The 20,800-nt window shown below is 44.5% G+C and overlaps 1 protein-coding gene across 1 annotated transcript in view; it reads right to left on the bottom strand.

Annotated features, from left to right (window-relative positions):
- DNER (delta/notch like EGF repeat containing) overlaps positions 1 to 20,800 on the bottom strand; it is a 242,977-nt gene that overhangs the window by 65,606 nt on the left and 156,571 nt on the right. Inside the window, exon 6 of the mRNA XM_036320749.1 lies at positions 10,783 to 10,936. Within this exon, the coding sequence (XP_036176642.1) occupies positions 10,783 to 10,936 (154 nt within the window). The remainder of the gene's footprint in view (positions 1 to 10,782; positions 10,937 to 20,800) is intronic.

The following is a 20,800-nucleotide window of genomic DNA, read 5'->3' on the forward strand; positions in this document are numbered from 1 at the left end:
AGAGCAACTCCAAGGAGCAGGAGCCGTTCCTATCAAGGGCAGCCTTGAGTCCACAGTAGCTTGCACCACGCCTGGCTCAATATTTTTGAATGAATGAATAATTTATGGATTTTAACACTGCCACCAATGTGCCAATATTGTTTGATCTCTGCTTTGAACAGGCAGCTTAGAGCAACGGTTCTCACAGTGTGGTCCCCAACCAGCAGGAGCAGCCTCCCTGGGAACTGGCTACCAACGCAGAGTCCCCAGCAGCACCCAGACCTGGAGAATCAGAAACTCTAGGGGTGGGGCCCAACAATTTGAGTGTAAGACACCCTCCGGGTGATTATGACACAAAGTACATGCTAAAGTTTGAGTATATGTACATGCTAAAGTTTCTGATCTGGAAAACTAGCAGAAAACAGTTTTTAATAGCAAATATGAATATTAGTCATTAAAGAATTACACATACAATGCAGATAACAAAGGAAAAAGATCAGAGAGTGAAGGTCAAATAAAATGTATCATGTCAGAAAGCCCTTACGGACTGCGCTGTCCACACATGCTGTTTCTTTTCATGAGTAGGAACCTCTAAGGCTCAGTTAGTTGCTGTGCCTGCCATCGCACTGTTGGCGGGTATGCTTCCCTATTCTTTAAGAGCAGGTGTTAGCGATTTTTGTCCCCAGCTCCCAGCACAGAGCCAGGGACACCACAGGTACCCATTATACAGTCATTAACAACTGCCTAAGCACCGTGCTTTGCTATTTTTTAGATAATCCCTTTCATTCTACTTTCCTTAAACCTAAGTAAGAAACTGTGATATTGATATAGGCCAGATATCTTATGACACCTGAGTCTTCTAATCTGGTGGTTACAAAGGGGAAGAGGTTTCAATAAAGTTCTTTTCATTGAGTAGGTCCTGATGATTCCCCTGAGAAACTTAAATCAAAGAGGAAGGAAACCTGAAGTTAATTAAGAAATATGCTGTGGGACAAACAAGCTAAGGGATTGACTTAAAAATATTCATCAGTTGAATTCTAAGTCTGTATTATAAACCAAACTACAGAGGGGGCAGTCAGTCATTCTTTCAGAAAGAAGGTTTGTGAGTGAAAATTCGGGGGGTCTAAAGGAAGTCTGGAAAAAGTTCCTGCCTGCAGAGAGCTTGCCCTCCGGTGAGGAGAGAACCACGTTCACATGAAAGAACACATGGTGTGAGCAAAGCAGGGGAATGGCACCGAGTCAGGCACATTCAGGGACAAGGCTGGGCTGGGTGCAGGCCCTGACAGGCCTCAAGGGCACGTGCTGAGGCGCTGGGGTTACCACACGTGGCAGTGTCTGTGAAGGTTTCTGAACAGCGTGTGGATGTGAGAAGGCATGCTGCAGATTGGTCATCCCTTGTCTCATTCACTTCAATTTTAGGGGGGGGAGCTTCAGTCTCCCCTCCCTTCTCCGTGGGAACAGGAGCTCTGGTATAGACCAAATGAGGGAACTCCCGAGGGGCCATCATAAAAACGGGATGTGGGATACTGGGCAGAGCCTCAAGGAGAGAAGGAAGAGAAGAAAATTCTAATCTTTCTCCTCCGTCAAGAGGCTACGAATAGGTGCCCTTCACAGATCACCTATTCAATGCCAGTTGGGCATGTGTGTGTGTATGTACAGATGTGCATTTGTGAGTTCATATGTGTGTGTGCATGTGTTTGTGTACATGCTTGTGTATGCATGTGCATGTGTACATGCTTGTGTATATATGTTATATTACACGTTTGTGTGTGGGTGTGTATGTGCATGTGTTGTGTGCATGCTTGTGTGTGCAGGTGTGTATATTTGTGGGTTCTCTCGAACTCTTACAAGGTCAATACCATTATTCTATTTCACAGAGAAGTAAACGGTGGCTCAAAGGAGCAAGGTACAGCTGGTGAGCGACTCCACCTGGACTGAAACCCAGCACTGCAGACTCCAAACCCCACACTCTTTACTCCTCCCTGTGTCTTTTCTTTCCTCTCAAGCTTGTTTGAAAAGACTGTGAGAGCCAGCAAGGCCAGCCCTGAGGCAGGGAGAGGAGGCAGGGAGTGGTCTGGTAGGCCTGGATCTCCAGGACCAGCAGAGGAGAGAAGGACGTGCTGAGGTCCGATGTGGTCCAGTGTGGCTCACCAGTCAGGGAGACCACAGAGCTGAGGGCAGATCTCTGGCCAGAGGAAGTAGCATGGAGCTCAGTGCAGGCAGCCAGCTATGGCCTGACAGTGACAATGACAGCAGCTGACACCTGCTGAGCGCTCGCTGTGAGCCAGGTACCTCTGTGGGCACTCCACACCCATCAGTTTATTTAACCTTCACAACAGCCACCAGATTGTGATGCTTGGAATTCTGTCACCTATTGCAATTTGCCCAGTGAGAGTAAGTAATTTCCCCGAAGTCATGCAAAAAACGGGCAGTGAGTGCAGGCTTGGCACTGGCAGCCCACTGGGCTCTCCCAGTTCCGGGCTCCGGGTAAGCAAGGCAGCATGGATGGCAGAAAGGGTGGGCAGGCTTCGCACAATCATTCCAGCAGCAGATGACAATGACTCAAATCAGGGCATTGGCCAAAGAAGAGAAAACAAATGGGGATCATCATAAATAAAGCAAACCTGGTGGCTATCCAAAGACAGATGAGCTGAGGGCCTCCATCTGTGAAGACTGAGCTTCCAAACTGGGTGACGAGGGTGGTGATGGCACTGATAGAAACTGGAGCCCATCAGAAAAGCCAGGCTGGCAGCGTGTGTGGGAGGCGGAGGGGGGAACACAGTGGTCAGGAGATGAGTCTAACCAGGGTTGAGGTGGTAGCAGACGCCCCGTCCAGTAGGAGTGCTGGAGTGGAGGTGACTCGGGCTGGAGGGAGGGTCTGGAAGACACCCACTTAGAGGTGACAGCTCAAAGTGAGTGACTGCTGCTATGGAGAGCAGTTGGAGAGGAATGGTAAGGCCTAAGCTCTGACAATAGAGGGGAAAGGAAGGAGGGGAGGAGCTGGGGAGATCTCAGGAGACAGGACACAGGGCAGTGTCTGTAAGCCAGGTGAGAAATGCTTCCACAGAGATGACAGTCATGGGCAAGATGAGGACACTGCCCATGACCTTGGAGAAGCAGTTTCATGATATAAAGAGAAAGGAAGTGCAAGGTGTGGGTGGAAAACTGCACATTGGGTGTAGACCACTTTGTGGTGGAGATGAAGAGGATGAGAGAGGAGGAGGAAGAGGTGGACACAGGGGAACAGCAGCAAGGACTCACTACATTCTTGCTTGTTTGAGGGGCTGGTATCCAGATGAAAGCTGTGAATCCTGTGGACAAGAGGCCAGGGAAGGGATGGGGAGGGAGATGGAAGACAGCAGGGAGAGGAAGACAGAAAAGGTTGGAAGCGTAAGATCCTGGAGGAGGAGAGAAGGGAGAGCATGTGGAGGGTGGGGCTCATAGCAGCACTATTCACAACCGCCAGCAGGTGGAAACAACCCAAATGCCCATCACTGGATGGATGGGTTAATGAACCTGGTGTATCCATACAATGGAATATTATTCAGGCATAAAAAGGAGCAAATTTCTGACACACGCCGCATCATGTGGTTACACATTTTCTTTTGTTCCCTGCCCCAAACATTGGTGAAGGCATTGTAAGCAACACATTCACAGCCAAAGAATTCCATGCCTCCTGCTCCCTTCATCCCTCACAGGAAATTCACTAACCTTGAATACGTTTGTAAAACATACTCTGACCCAAAGATGGGCAGAGAAGGAAGTGACCAGAATTCCCGTTTCTCTGTGAGCTTTGTGACCTTGGGCAAGTCCTTCAGCCTCAGAGTCACCATTGATTCCCACACTCCACATAGAGAGGCAAGTCCAGAGATTCCTTCCATTCTGAAACTCTGACCTAACCTGCTTTTTAAAAACCACACTCATGACCAGCTAAGGTGCTCCCTTCCTGAGCCAAGTGAGCCTGGGTGTGAGCACGCCCCACAAATCTGCTCAGGATTTACCTCTAGGAGGAGGCGACCCCTTTCTAACTCACAACGCCAAGGCACCGCGAGGCCATCTGAGCAACACTCGGTGTTTAAACAAGTAAAGCTGGGCAGGAACAATCACTCGTTCCCCTTGCGTCCAAAATAAGGAGGTTTTAAAAATAGGCTGAAATCACCAATTAGCTGAACGATGAGGTGCTCTGAAGTTGAAAAATGCTTTGCATGGTGCTGAAAATATTTTGGCAGTGGTAACTCTGAACCTGTATCATAGCTATCCTTTTCAGAAAAAGAAATAGTTCCTTTGAGGAAAAATCATATTCTTCAAATTAGAAGACTTTTATGAAAATAAATCCTGATTTAAAAATCTAACTTTCAAGTTAATCATTCATTGTGTGTCTGTAACATGCAAGGCACAGGGCTTGGCACTGGCAGGGAGTGGAGAAATAAAGAGTAATGCCATATGACGTTGCTGCCCTCAGGATAGCCATGACCTGATGTGGGTGGGAGGCAAAAAACATGTGTGCCATAGGGAGGAGCCCGGGGAGAGTGGGCAGAGGGAGGAGAGGCAAGGGAATCAAGCCTCTACAGCATGACTTGCATTGAATTTCATCTCATTCTAGTCATTCATTCATTCAGGAAATCTTTATTGAGCAACTCTATGTGCCAGGCTAGGTACTGGAGGTACATGTCCACAGAACAGACCACAAGCTTACGTTCTCATTTAATACTCATAACCAGCCATGGCAAGGGTTGTTGTAATCTCCTTGCAGAGTGGAAGAAGCAGGCCCAGAGAGGTTAGGTAACTTGCCTGAGGAGCCCAGCTAGAAATGGTAGGGATGGAAGCAGGATTTAGTATGCTGGCTCCAGAGGCTGTGGTCAGTGGGACATGCAAGGGTCAGGGCTCCAGGGCAGGTGGTATCGGGTCTCCTGCCTCTGGTGCTTAGTGCTCTTGTAACTTCAGGCAACAAGCAGGGAGGGTCTCCAGGACGCTCATCCTTGTAGTGATGGGAAATAAACCACATTTAAGGTCCAATTGTGTGGGATTTATGATTGTCATCTGGGCATCTGGCTCTAGAGCCTGTCCTCTTAAACAATATGCCATAATTTTAAAAAAATTAAAGAAAGCCCTGACTGGTTTGGCTCAGAGGATAGAGAGTTGGCCTGCGGACTCAAGGGTCCCGGGTTCGATTCCAGTCAAGGGCATGTACCTTGGTTGCAGGCACATCCCCAGTGGGGGGTATGCAGGAGGCAGCTGATCGATGTTTCTAACTCTCTATCCCTCTCCCTTCCTGTCTGTAAAAAATCAATAAAATATATTTTTTTAAAAAATCAAAGAGACCTTTCTGATTCTGCTCCTCACATTAATGTTGCCACTAATCTTGCCTTTACAACAGTCTGCAGCTGCTGCTCATTCATTCTCGCATCCTGCCCATGTCCTCTGTACCTCATCCCTGCCAACCACTGTCACTTGAGAAAACTCTTAGGTCAATGGAAACTGAGCGGCAGTGACTATCGCCAAATATGCTGCTGCCCTTCAGAGTGTTTGATAAATTCTAGCTACCCTCCCTTGCTTTGTTCCTGTATGTAGTCTTAGAGAGACCTCAGAGCTCAGGTAGCCTTTATCACATCCCTGCAAACAGGAGGCTGCCAAGGCTTGGACAAAACCAGTAACCTCCTGTTGGCAAAGCCAATAACCTCCTCTTAGATTTTCCTACAGTATTAATGCTGTTGACAATCCCCCTCTTTTTGAAAGTATTGCAAGAAAGTTTTAAAAAAATCAATTACACCTGCTAAAAACTTCCTCCTCAAAATAGAAATTTTACCGACCATATTGTATTATTAATTTTATATTGCATGTACATGTATATGGCATTAATTAACGTTTTACTATCGATCAATGTTTTACTATTTTCTGCTTTCCAATAAATTGTATTGAAAATGAAAACTATAACAGTTTGTTACTTAACCAACTCAACATTCAATGCACCATATTCATTCACAGATTACCCATGACTCAAAAACTTCTATCTGTACTGGCATTTGATGTAGAAATTAAATACCAAAATATTAGCAAATTTGAAGCTGAAGCTTCTTGGCTGAAAATAATATTTTCACTTGCCAAGAAATGTTCTCCTCTCAAGAGAAATGAGCACTTAGTCAAGGCTACGTCTCTGTGAAAATACTTTATTGGGGACTTTTGTTCTCTGATTTGAAATCATTCATTCATCAAACAAGGTAATTTCCATGATCAAATGTGCAACAATCAGAGCACAGCAAGATACATTTTTAAAAAAGAAAACATGCTTGTAGATCTGATGTATATCTGGAGCATCAGAGATCAATGAGTTGATATTAATTAACCTGTACATAGTTCTTCCACAAAGGAAATGTACTTTTCCTATGGAAAATAAGTTTTTCAATACACTCAGAACTAAATCCTATCTAATAAAAGAGAAACATGGTAATTAGCCATATCTCTGCTACCCTTCCCATTGGCTAATCAGGGTGATATGCAAATTAACTGCCAGCCAAGATGGCGGCCGGCAGCCAGACAGCTTGAAGCGAACATGAGGCTTGCTTGCTCCAGTGACGGAGGACTCCAATGTTCCCCGCCTGCCGCTGCCGGCCTCTGAGCTTGCAGTTTGAAACACTGTTACAAATATAGAAGCTAAACAAAACCCCAGAAACCTGCTTTCAGCCAGCCGGGATCTCAGAGCTGGAGTTGAAAGTGTTTCGATTATAGAACACAAACAAACCAGATACCTGCTTTCAGCAGCCTCAGAGCTAAAGCTGGCCCAGAATTAAAAAAAGAAAAAAAGAAAGAAAGGAGCGGTTGGGAGCTTCAGTAACCCGCCAGCCTGAAAAAAAGCCCTCAGCCCCTCACCCAGACTGGCCAGGCACCCCAGTGGGGACCCCCACCCTGAAGGGTGTGTGACCAGCTGCAAACAGCCATCATCCCCTCATCCAGGCTGGCCAGGCACCCAAGTGGGACCCCCACCCTGATCCAGGACACCCTTCAGGGCAAACCAGCCGGCCCCCACCCGTGCACCAGGCCTCTATCCTATATAGTAAAAGGGTAATACGCCTCCCAGCACCGGGATCAGCAGAGCCACGAGGCCTCCTGGCACCGAGATCAGCATGACAGGGGCAGCGCCCAAACCCCCTGATCGCCCTGCAGCTCTGTGTGTGACAGGGGGCAGGGCAACAACCTTCCTATCCACCCTGCTCTGTTCATGACAGGGGAAGGAGCCCCAACCCCCTGATCAGCCCTGCTCTGTGCCTGATAGGGGGGAGCTCCCCAACCCTCTGATTGCCCTGCGGCTCTGTGTGTGACAGGTACGGCGCCCCAACCCCCTGATCGGCCCTGCTCTGTTCGTGACAGGGGGCAGCGCCCCAACCCCCTGATTAGCCCTGCTCTGTGCCTGATAGTGGGGAGCTCCCCAACCCCCTGATTGCCCTGCGGCTCTGTGTGTGACAGGGTGCAGCACCCCAACCTCCCCCCCACCATGGGGCCTGCTCTGTGTGTGATGGGGTAGAGCCATAACCTCCCCATCGGCCCTGCCCTGAGTGTGACAGTAGCAGAGCCCCAACCCCCTGATGGGCCCTGCTCTGTGGGTGATAGAGGGCGGCACCCCAACCGCCCCCCACGGGCCCTGCTCTGTGTGTGACGGGGTAGAGCCATAACCTCCCATTCAGCCCTGCTCTGAGTGTTACAGGGTGCGGCGCCCCAACCCCCTGATCCGCCCTGCTCTGTGTGTGACAGAGGGCGGTGCCCCAACTCCCCTATCGGCCCTACTCTGTGAGTGACAGGGGGGATCTCCTCAACCCCCTGATGGGCCCTGCTCTGTGTGTGACAGGGGGGAGCTCCCCAACCCCCTGATCAACCCTGCTCTGTGCGTGACAGGGTATGGAGCCCCAACCCCCCTGATGGGCCCTGCTCTGCGACAGGGGGGCAGCGCCCCAACCCCCTGATTGGCCCTGATTTGTGCGGGACAGGGGGTGGCGCCGCAACCTCCCCATGGACCCTGCCTTGAGTGTGACAGGGGGCGGTGCCCCAACCCCCCAATCGGCCCTACCCTGAGCGTGATTGAGGGTGGCATCGCAACCTCCTGATCCGCCCTGCTCTGTGCATGACAGGTGGCGGCGCCCCAACTCCCCAATCAGCCCTGCTCTGAGCCCGACCAGGGGCTGCACCTAGGGATTGGGCCTGCCCTCTGCCACCCAGGAGCAGGCCTAAGCCAGCAGGTCGTTATCTCCCGAAGGGTCCTAGACTGCGAGAGGGCACAGGCTGGGCTGAGGGACCCCCCCTTAGCCCCCCCGAGTGCAGAAATTTTTGTGCACCGGGCCTCTAGTTTAGTATAAAACTCCTCATTTTGAGCTACCAGTTCCTTTTTGGATAAAATTGCCTAATATTTCTTCTTTTAAGAAGAGACCTGTTTGAGATAAGGAAGTTGAAAGGCATGGGCTTGAATCACATAGTTGTACCATGAAAGGACTTAGCACACAGTGTGGCTGCGTACTCAGAGTATAATAAGATGGTTGAGAATATGGGTTTTGGAGACGGGCAGGAAGATCTGGGTTCAAATCCCAGCCCCAGCAGTTATTGGTGAGGCCATGAGAATGTTTACCTCTTCCTAGGCAAAGCTCTAGGGACTCAGAGACCAAATTCTGGCTAATGACATGTGGCAGAAGTAATAAAAGACACCTCTAGGCACTGCTCTCAGAACATCACAGGAGACCCTCCAGATCCCTGAGTGACCACCTGGAGGCAAGTGCCTTCATCAGACTACGACACAGCAGAACTTAACCTTTTCTTAGAAGCCACTGAGATATGGGGATTGGCGTGTTAATGCAGCATAGTCCAGCATTGTCCTGACTAATATTCTTGGCCAAGTTACAAAATTCCCTTGCCTCAGTTTTCTCAATTGTGAAATTGGTTTAATTAAGGCTTTTAACTCAGAGATTGCTCTACAAACACCCTAAGAAAGTACTTAGCACAGCCCTGCCATGTGTTAAACACTCAGTGAACATTACGGGTGTGTGTGTGTGTGTGTGTGTGTGTGTGTGTGTGTGTGTGTGTGTTACAATGAAAAGCTTATTGGGAGGTACAGTTAGGAAGGAGAGAAGAGGTTTTTTCTACAGGATATAGAAACTAATGAAGTAGAAACGTGCTTAAGAGACTCGCAGGAATAAGTCAGTCGATGATGAGCAGAGAGAGTTTGGGTCCCAGGGTAACATTTCCTAAAAATCTTCTACCTCTGATTAGGATTAGTTCTGGAGCATGAGGAAGAATAGGAGCTATGTGGGAGAGGTCAATAATCTGTTAAATAAATGGTTTAAAGGGCCTCCACCCTGGAGATACAGTACAAAGTTAGGAGACACACCACAAAATTGTTAAAATGAATGAGATGGCTCCATATGTACTAATATGGAAGGATAGCAGTGATCTACCAGAAAAAAAAACGCAACTTATAGAACAATGTGTATGCTATAATCACTTGCTAAATACATATAGAAAAATACTCATCCAATCTGCAAGGGAAATACACACACACACACACACACACAGGTCTGGAAAGAATATACCAAATTATTATCCTACCCCTATGAGATGATAAAGTTTGTGTTAATAGATAAGTAAAGGGCTTTCACTTTTTCATTCATAAACTTCTCCATTGGTAGATCTTGTTGCTTACAATGAGCATTGACTCTCCCAAGGCTTATTTCACTTGACCCCTCTCTTTACCCCCAACCCCTAGCTCAGCCTGAATCCCCACCCAGTAGCAGAAGTTGGCAAAAGAATGAGATAGAAGAGGAAAGATGATGTCAGTTTTGAAGGATAATGTCATGTTATTTGATAATAAAAAAGGAGTAATTTGGTGCTTGCTTTTAAGCTGCATCAAAACAGTTGTATCAACATATTCACTGGTAAATGCCATTCCTGATCCTTGAAGGTCTAGAATAGCCGTGGGCAAACTACGGCCCGCATTTGAAATGAATAAAACTATTGAAAAAAAAGACCGTACCCTTTTATGTAATGATGTTTACTTTGAATTTATATTAGTTCACACAAACACTCCATCCATGCTTTTGTTCCGGCCCTCCGGCCGGTCCAGTTTAGGAACCCATTGTGGCCCTCGAGTCAAAAAGTTTGCCCACCCCTGGTCTAGAATCAGTCGACTAAGCTGAAAGTCAGTTAAGATGATTGACAGAGCACAGAAGTCTGTGGGCACGTTGTCTACCGCGATCTCCTAAGAATCACTCATTGTGCTCCAAGGATTTGAAAGTCTCATGTAGTATCCATGAATCCCTTGTACTAATTAAGGAATCCCTTGCCTCATTGTGGAGAAGAGTGTACCAAGAATTTGGTCTAATGAATGTACATGAACAAAAGGGTATTAACATAAGCAGAAAGATTAGGTGGCTTTACGTAACAACCTGGGTAGTTGATACTGGATTTTTCTTATTATTTAGCATAATCAACCAGCACAACGCCAGCCCACACTCAGTGCCTATTTTGCAGAATTGTTTTTGAAACATCCAGGCCTCTATTTGATCAATATCCTCAGCCCAAAACAAAAATGGTGGAATGCTACCATGGAAATGTCAGAAATCCAGCCGAGAGGCAGAATGTGTATCCTTATGGGAACTTCCTTCTCCTGTTCCCCGATTATATAAAGCACAGACTGATAGAATCAAATGGGACCTTGAAGTCCCCTTGTCCAACAGCCGGACCAAGTATTGTTTAACAACCACTAACTAATAAGGGCGTATGTTCTACAGAGTGATATATAATAATGGTGAGCTCCGGAAACCATACCAGCAAGGCAGACGCAGGTGAAATTGCTGCCGTCTTGCTTTTCCTTTGCGTCAACACAGCTCGCGTTGTTCTGGCAGGGTGTCCTCTGGCAGGCATCAAATTCTTCACAGAAAGTCCCCACGTATTGCTCATCACAGTCACAGGAAAAAGTCGCCTAAAACACAAATGTACAGTGTATGTTACTGGAGTCCTCTAAAGCGTAGGCTTTGGCTGTGAAACTCAAAGTTGAAAAGCACCACTTCTTTTTATAATTATACCAACACTGAGTATTTTCACTCATATCACTTATATCATGATCTGATTAAAACTATAGCTTTAAAAGGGATGATATATGGCCCAGCTGGTGTTGCTCAATGGTTGAGTGCCGCCCTATGAACCAGGAGGCAGCCCATCAATGATTCTCTCTCATCATTGATGTTTCTCTCTCTCCCTCTCCCTTCCTCTGAAAGCAATAAAAACATATTTTTTAAAAAGAAATGATATGTATCTCTATAGTTTAATTTCAAACATTTTTAATGATTCTTTTTTTAAAAAAATATATTTTATTGATTTTTTACAGAGAGGAAGGGAGAGAGATAGAGAGTTATAAACATCGATGAGAGAGAAACATCGATCAGCTGCCTCCTGCGCATCCCTATTGGGGATGTGCCCGCAGCCCAGGTACATGCCCTTGACCGGAATCGAACCTGGGACCTTTCAGTCCGCAAGCCGACGCTTTATCCACTGAGCCAAACCGGTTTCGGCTTTAATGATTCTTTACTCATATTTATTTCAACCATTTTCAATCTTCCTAAAATAGAAGTGGAAAGGATAACTTTATTTTAAGGAGAAAAAAATTCAGTTTTGTTGACTTCACATGAAAATAGCAATTTTGCTAGAGCAGATATATTGTATTACAGTCCTTAAATTAGATGTTACTCCAAGCAAATAAAATCCTGCAGCATAGGCAGCTCTTGTGACAAAACATCATCAAATGTCCTCCTCAGACCACCTTCCAGAGCAAGGAATTTACTGAATCAGCCTGTAGATTAGCTTCGATCTATAGCCATGCGGATGAGCTGAGTGCAGGGGAAAATACAAAGACTGCAATTCAAGTCACCTGTTGCCTTTGGGGTTTATGATATTCACTTTCTCTTAGCAAAAGACTGTAACTCAGACCCAGAGGACTGAATCTAATGAGAAGGTTCATTTCTGAGACAGGTGTAAAATCCAAATAAAACAGAGCTTTCCTTCTCTCTCCTTCTTACCACCCTCAGGCGGGTGCAAGTCTACAGGAAATGTAACTCTGGTTCCAAAGCCTGTGTGAGCAGTGCAGGTGGTTACTGCAGCTTTGCATGAAGAGGGGAGGAAAGAAGCACAGGAGAGTTGCATAAGCAAATCTTGCTGCTGAAAAAATCAAAATAAAACAGACAAAAGCACCTGTCCAGCTCTTCCAAGCCCCACACAGCAGGCAGGTGTTCAAATCTCTGTTCCACAGCCCTGCCCGCAGCCCCTCCTGGGCCCGTCCTCTGTCTCCAGGTCCCCAGCCTGCTGCCCTTAAACTTGGAGACTCTGCCCTCTTGTGTAGGTATGTTCACCCAGATCCCCACCCGGTACTTCCCAGCCAAGCACAACAGAATGCCTTCCTTCCTCCTGAAAGAGAAAACAGCCTTGTTCATTCTTTCATATTTTTTGTCTCTCAGTCAAGTTTTAGAGTTCTTGTCCAGTTCTTGATAAATCTATTGCTGTATGTTTAGACTTCTTTGTGGCTCTTGTTAACGAGATATTTTCTCACCCCTTCCTTGTAATATCCATCACACTAGGTAGTGATTATTAATGACATGGAAAATACTAGAGTTCTGTTACCAGACATCACCCTGCACTCTAACTACAGGTCAGAGAGTTTTTAGTGGACTTACTTATGTTTTCTAGATAAAACAACTCCACTCCCACCCCAAAGTGCATACCAATTACAAACAACGATCACATCGCTTTCCCTTCTCCAGTCATCATGGTTACATTGGTGGCTCTTCCAGAATGATTCTGATTTCAAAGAAATGTTTGTAGAATTTACCACTAAGTAGAATGCTAGAATGATTATTAAGTTTTATCAAATGCTATTTTAACTTATATAAAAAATAAGATGATTTTTAGATAGCTTCCTAATTTAAAAATTATCTTTTTTTCTTTTTAACCTACATATATGTGCATATTTGCATTTCTATGTAGTGACTCAAACCTGCACTCCTGGAAGGAACACCCACAGAGGTCATTATGCAAAATCACTTTATGTCTTCATCATTCTATTGTAGCCGTACTGCTAAAGACTCCCACCTAACTTGTCCTGTCCCCAAAGGTTCCTTTTCTAAGAAAAACTGTCCCCTGCACAGTGAGGTCACATTTTACCCCATAAGAGGATGGTCCTTGTCACCGTGACTAAACCAGGAGTGGATGCACCACTGACCTCAGCAACCAACCAAGAGGCCAGTCAAACATGACATTCAGCTCGCCCCAAGCTGCCGGATTTTATATGTGTGTTTCCTTTGTTAACTGAATATGTTTTAGTTAAAGGAGTATGCCAAATACTTGCAATCTGCATAGTCAAGTCTCCGTTAGTTTAAGACTATATTCTTCAATTATATTTTAGAAATCTGAGCAATTGGAATAAAAGCAATGGCTGTTTCTTCTTACGTTAGAGCCAAATGTTCTGCCTCCTATTTCTGTCATCTCTCACACCTCTCTGTGGCCAGTGGAGGTTCCCTCTGCATTCCAGCAATAGTTGGCTTCCTCTCTGGTTTTTTCATGAAATCCTGAGTGTTTTCCTTTTATATGCATTTGCATGGACTTTGTGGTTGAAAGCTGGGAGAAGCTACATCAAGGACTATTAGAAAGGCCACCTTTTAAATAGGAAACTGCTTTTCTAGGACTTTCAAGGAACATCTTGTCCTTGTGCACATGTACAACAGAGTACACCATTGCTATTTACAGGGGATGTGTCTGGAACCCTTTGTGTATCTGGAGATTTGTGACCACCTTTGATATGTAAACACGGGCATGCCCAATGCATACAATTCCAAAGTGGGTCTCAGTATCTTAATCAATTACTAGGGGTCATTATTTTCAGCAGATGTCCTATAAAATTTACTTGGTTGGTAGTCAGATGTTCCATACTGCAGATAAATTTATTTGGTTATTTGTGGATTACATTTTACATATAATTTATCTGGTGAATTCCATGTAAACTATGTTGCTTATGAAAGTAAATTATTAAAAGCCACAAATCAAATATCTTTGATTTCATTTTGATTGATTTAAAGATAAAACAAAAGCCATACATTTTGTTTTATTTTGTTTTAAGCAGGAACCTCGAAAAACAATTTTTAATATATTTTTATTGATTTCAGAGAGAAAGGGAGAGGGAGAGAGAGATAGAAACATCAATGATGATAGAGAATCACTGATCGGCTGCCCCCTGCACGCCCCCTACTGGGGATCGAGCCTGCAACCCAGGCATATGCCCTTGACCAGAATCGAACCCACAACCCTTCAGTCTACAGGCCGATGCCCTATCCACTGAGCCAAGCCAGCCAGAGCATTAAGAAATTTTTAAGAGACTGTTGAAACAATTGCTATCACCGAATTGATTCTTAAACTTTTAACTGGATGAGAAAGATGAAGAAAAATGTTTACAGACCCTTGAACATAAAATTTTAGTTAAAATTTTGTGTATTCTGTATCATGTCATTCATAAAGTTAAACTTCTTCCTAGTCTATTTTCTAACAATAAGGAGCTTTCCCATAAATATTAAAAGGTTTCTTTTTATAGTTCCTAGGCTGTTGACTTATAAGAAGCCATGAATATACATTAAGAAAGTATGTTTTTAGCATATTTGTTGTGGAAAACTGTTTGTCACTGAAAGTTATAAACTGTTATACCAAGCTGGAGATATTTAACCCACTGATGGTAATGGCATCGCTGACCTAGTTCAGATTAACTTAACCAGCACAAGAGACAAAACAAACTAACTTCAAATTAGTAGCTTAGCAAAATTACAGAACAGTACTTCCCTGAAAAATTATTGTATATTCATATATAAAAGTCTATCTCAAGTAAAATGTAAAGTGACTCTCAGAGATTAATTTAAAAACCCAATGCAGAATCTCAATTTTCCTCAAGAGCTTGGGGTCAAACATTCCATTTGTATATTAATTAAATGTTTTCAGATCATGGTTAAAAAGATTACTTTGAAAAGTTCTAGGTGAAAAAAGTGTTAGTCCTCCCTGCATTCATTTATTCACTCACTCAACAAAGTGAGCACTTAACTGTACACCAGGCACTGCTCTAGGAGCTAGAGACACAAATGTGGACAAGACTCTTCCATGCGGCGTGTACTCCACTGGGAGTGACTGACCACACACAAAATGAACAAGTACTAGGGCAGTAAATTAGGTGATAGTGCTATGGGGAAAAGTAAAGTCGGGGCAGGGAAGAGAAACGGCGAAGGTTGTGGAGGGCATGCTGAGAAGGTGGTAATGGGGCAAAGACCTGACAGAGGTGAAGGGATGCACCATGGAGGAGTCCCAGGAAAGATATTCTAGGTAAAGGGGATGGTCACTGAAAAGACACCAAGGGGGAGCCTAGCCCAGCCAAAAAGAGCCAGGAAGCCAGTGTGGCTGGAATAAAGCAAAGGGCGGGGACAGTTGTGGGACATGAGAGAAGAGGGTAATTGGGGTGAGGCTCAGATTGGCTCAGGGCAGTGCTTCTCAATGGGGGACCACCTCACCCTCCAGACATTTGGTGATGGATGTCTGGAGACATTTTTTGTTGTCACACTGGGGGCTTGCTACAGGCGTCTAGTAACTAGAGATAAGGATGCTGCTAAATATCCCACAATGCACAGAACAGACCTCAGAACAAGGAATTTTCTGGCACAAATGTAATAGTGCTCAGGTTGAAGACCCTGATAGAGAGCTTTGTAAGCCACAGTAAGGATTCCAGCCTGGTGTAAAATGTTGGAAACCATGGTTCATGTGCCCCCAAAGACCCAATATTATATTGTACACATTAATGTTGCTTTATATTACATGACCTTGTTTCATTACTATAGTTGATTTTATTCTTCTAACACCCTAATCCTGACTGAAAGTAATCCCACAGCAGTGAGATAAATGGCAGAAGTTGATAGCCATTTATTCAGGCAAACTTTACTTCTTCAATTATCATATTATGTTAGCGCTACCATCTGAGATGATCTTCCAAGTATTTATTCAGCATTATAGCATAACTGGCTCTTACCAGATAATTTAACAGAAGCTGGAGGTCCAATTTTTATTCTTTAATCCTACTCACAAACAGTTTTTGCACCCTACCATATGCCAAGCAGTACTGTGAGTATTAGGGGTGTGGGGAAGGACTGAAGGAGACAGTCTCTGTTCTCATAGAGCTCATGTTCTAGCTTATATCCTAAGAAATGCATAATACCCTGTCACATAGGGGTAAGTGCTATGAAGAAATGTAAACTGATATAATGAATAGAGATGGTGGAATATAAGTTGACTTTTATCTCAATCTAAGTCTAGTGGGAAGGACCGATGTTTTTGAAGAATTGTACCTACATAGAACTCAACTCTTCCTCCACATTTTCCAGGTTTTGCTAGTAAACCCAACCATCAGAAAACTGAATCCTGTGCCACAGTCTCTGCTCCCTCTTGCTCCTTCACTGAGTTGAAAGTGAGTTGTTTCCACTGGGTTGCTATTTCACCTTATGCTCTCAACTAAATAGCAAAGGGTCCTGTCCAAAACATCCCTACTAAACCTACCATTGCACTTACTCTGAGGCCATTGATGAGAAAATTATATACCTACATTTTTTGTGCCCCATTTATTATAAAGCTCTATCCAAGAAAATGCACTCATTTCAGAGCCAGTAACAATTTTGCTAGTCATGAGAACCGATGCTTGGTTCTCATGAACAGTGCAGGTCATGTGACTGTCCTTTTTTTTCCTATTTGATTTGGCTGAAGTGAGCTTTCAGTCTGCTCAAGATTCAACTTTAGCAGCTGCCTAGGGCTCTGTGACCTATCAATTTCCCTTTTCCAACTCAGAAACTGCTTTCTAACTTATATCTTCTGACACAGACTTTTGTTCTATATTTTTATATTTCAATACTCTATAAAAAACACAGCCAAATGTATAAATAAATAATCAAAACTCTTTCTCAAAGCACACAGGGCCCTTGATAATCTGGCCCCAACTTACTTTTCTGTCTCATTCTCTATAATTTTCACCTCTCAGTAAAGCCTAATTATTTTGAACAAATAATCCCAGAGAGATAAGTTTTCTGAGGAGCTTTATTTCTATCTTTAAGAATAAGAATTTATTTTGCTTTGTCCCTTAAACAAACTACAGAAAATACAGTTATATTTTTCTGCTATCCCAGTGACATCAGTATCAACATAAAATCCCAGCTGACCAGACACTGAATCTCATTGTTCACAGGGCTTACTTACATTCAATTACCTCATTAATCTTCACCACATCTGTCAGGTGGGTATTGTCAGATCCTTTTTAAGAGTTGAGAACAGACTTGACAGAAGTCAGATAAATTATTGAAGGTGTCCCAGTAGGCAAGTATAAGGTCAAGCCTTAAAGCCATTACCATCTGATTGTAAGTCCTTTCCCACTCTCAGCTGCATGCCGTCCCATCATCCCTGTGATGGTCTCTGCATACCATAAAGGCACGTGGGGGTGCTCTTCACCCTAACTCTAAAATTACCCCCCCACAACTGTAGTATTTTAGATCCTGCTCCAAATATAAGTCATTTTTCTACCTCCACTCTGCTGTCTGGCTGCCTTCCTTGCCAGCATGATTGCCTGTCCTTAGAGTTCACTGATTCAAATTTCCTGTAGCTTTAAGAACAATACCAAATTTATTCAAATAAGGTGTCAAAATGGAATAAAAATATCCTTCCTGAGGATTGAAAGCTTAATCACTCATGCACAGATTTGGAAACTTCACCAGAATTGGAGATCCTTCACATCTAGGACTTTAGTTACTCATGCATAATAGACGTCATGTTTGTTGAATGAGGCTGTCTCTTTAATAGGATGCCTACAGGTAGACTTTCAGGGGTGTCCTGTGCAGGTACAGCATCCTCTTCTCCGACTCCCTTGCTATCTCTAAAGATCTTGTGTTTTGTTAAGATAGCATCATAACCCTTATACATTCTTCAACTACATGTTAATTTTAAAGGCGATACTAGAACAAGGATTAGGAGGACAATCCCAAGCAAAAAGGTGACTAATGAGGCCCAAATACCTCTGAAAATGGGGGAAATTTTTCTTTAAACCACTCCTGGCTAACAGACTTTGTAGGCCAATTTCAATTTCCATTATGGGCCAGTATGGTCCAAACAACATCTGGGCTATTCATAATTAAATGTCTGAACATCTGCAAGGTCAAAACTCTGGCTAATGAGTTGATAATTGTTGAAGCTAAGTGATGCAGGCATGGTGGTTTGCCAAATTAATTTTATATATGTTTAAAGTTTTCTATAATAAAACAATTTGTTGCTTTTATTTTAAGAATCTGGCTAAGTCCCATGAAAGGAAAGATAAAACTTGGAAGCATTAGAATTCCATTTCAGTGTCCTGTGTCCAGCTCCTCCCTACGGAATCTGCTAGTGCATTCACCGCAGAGATGCTGCAGAGAGCATTGTGTGCACATCGCCCAGTTCCCCTATGTGAAGTCCCACTCCAGAAACTTATTTCATATCGAAGTGCCAGGAAAAGTGCTGCTCATCCTAAGGGACCCAGGAGTTTGCTCCTGTGGGCAACACAAATCACATAACTGAGCACATTTCCCTCGGAACAACCGAATCTTCTTAAAGATTCCTACGCAAGGGGAGGCTTAGCTGCCTCTCAGCTTCCCCAGCATTCCGGGGTCACAAGTAAGGCACAGCCAGTGCAGACCTCGATGGGGACAGCAATTCCTGCTTATGCTCTAGAGCAGCCGTGGGCAAACTACAGCCCGCGGGCCGGATCTGGCCCGTTTGAAATGAATAAAACTATTGAATAAAAAGACTGTACCCTTTTATGTAATGATGTTTACTTTGAATTTATATTAGTTCACACAAACACTCCATCCATGCTTTTGTTCCGGCCCTCCGGTCCAGTTTAAGAACCCATTGTGGCCCTCGAGTCAAAAAGTTTGCCCACCCCTGCTCTAGAGCCTATGGGTAAAAGTGCAGAAGACATCTCGAAACTAGCTCACCATACACTGGCAAGGTCAAGAAGTAGAGTCTGTAAAGCTGAGAAGTAGAACTTTTCCTAACTTAGGAAAGCTCTGGAATGTTTTTGCTCCTGGTTAATGGATGAGCTCCAGGTGCAATTGTCCAGGAAGAAAGTGTCCCAAGTAGGGGCTTTCTGTGGCCCCCTTCACCTAGAGCTTATATTGTTCTATGCAGACTTTGGGAAAGGAAGGCAGTGAGGCCCGACCAACTCATATAACAATGCAGCATCAGTCACATTGTAGCTCCAGTTGTCCCATCACCCCAAATGCATTAACCCTGAACCAGTGGAGACAGAGGCCACAAATGCATCATTCCAGTATCCTTAGCCAGAGACCTATTACCACAACTCCTAGACCGGACATGGGAACCAGACTGGGTAGTCATTCAGGTCTGAAATTACCAAGTTGAAGAACACTAAAATCTAGATAAAAAGCAGTAAGCATAGCATACTCTTTCATTTGATTCCGCATAGGTGAGCTATAACTAAAGGATCAAATCAATCTAGCATGCTCTTTTATGCCTTTTGCTAAACCCAGATTACGTATTTCAAGAAACAAAAAGAATTAGATGCAAAATTTAAGACATTATATGAAAATTCTATTTATGATGTGAAAGTTATGAAAACCTTTCCCTGAGGCCGGGCCACACTGCCACACCTAGACTCCAGCCACAAAGAAAAATCGTTACCTCCTGTTGGGACCCGGTGAGCCATCTCAAAGGAAACTGGGTATAAATTACATTTTTCAAATTCTTGCCTATTAACTGGGTCTTTTTCTATTCATTACACATGTAATTTAAACAACATACTTTCATTGCTTATAACCTTATTTTCCCATTAGACAGTAGACATACCATTGCTCTTCTACTTGGGTTCATTAATTGCAAATGTAGCAGCTTATTTTTTTTAAAAAAAAAAAAAGGCTTAGAAACACGCAGATCATCTAAACATTAAATTCAAGACTTGACATTCATGAATTCGTAGAATTCATTTCTCTGGCTTAAATGTTAAATTCTCAATAATAGAAACAATAATGAGATAGGATCTGAAAGATGGCGGCGGTATAGGCAGACGTGTCCCAGGTCGTGTCCCTGAGCAAATGGAGTGAGCAGCTGAAACTAGTAACATCCACCCCGAATTGGCGAAATTCCTCAGCTGGCAAGACGGTTTGCAGCCGGGAAGAGCAGAACTCCCCTGGAAAGGTAAAAAAACCAGGGATTTGGACAGGAAAGTTTGCCAGACCTCTGAGCCCAGAGAGTCGGAGGGAGACCACGTGGCAGACAGCCGCGTCCCTTGGGACAGGCACAGCCCCTGACGGGGGAAAGGAGAACCGCGGGATTCCTGGCGCTGCCGGGGGAATTGAGAGCTCGGTCTGTGATCACAGAGGACTGAGCCTAAAGGGGGCAGCCTGAAGAGCTGACCAGACCATGCAGTCCCGGTAAGAGAAGAAGCTTACAGAAACCAAGCCTTCCCCGTTTCCGCGGCCGGCGTTGGTTTGTTTGTTTTCACTGAACCCTGTTCATGGGACATTTCGGATACAGACACTCACCTGTGCTGAAGAGAGGGAGAGTGTGCGGAGGAGTGGAATCTGGGGAGAGACTGAGGAGAGAGGGGGCGCCGGGAGAGGTGGCAGCGAGTTGAGTGCTGAGACACCCCTGAGCCCAGGGCTGAGGCAGCCATTCTCTCCGGAGAGTGAGACTCCTCCCCCCAGCCCCCAGGCAAGGAGCACAGCCACACCCAGATTCCACC

This window comes from Myotis myotis, unplaced genomic scaffold (genome assembly GCF_014108235.1).
Source record: "Myotis myotis isolate mMyoMyo1 unplaced genomic scaffold, mMyoMyo1.p scaffold_m19_p_8, whole genome shotgun sequence".
Lineage (NCBI taxonomy): Eukaryota > Metazoa > Chordata > Mammalia > Chiroptera > Vespertilionidae > Myotis > Myotis myotis.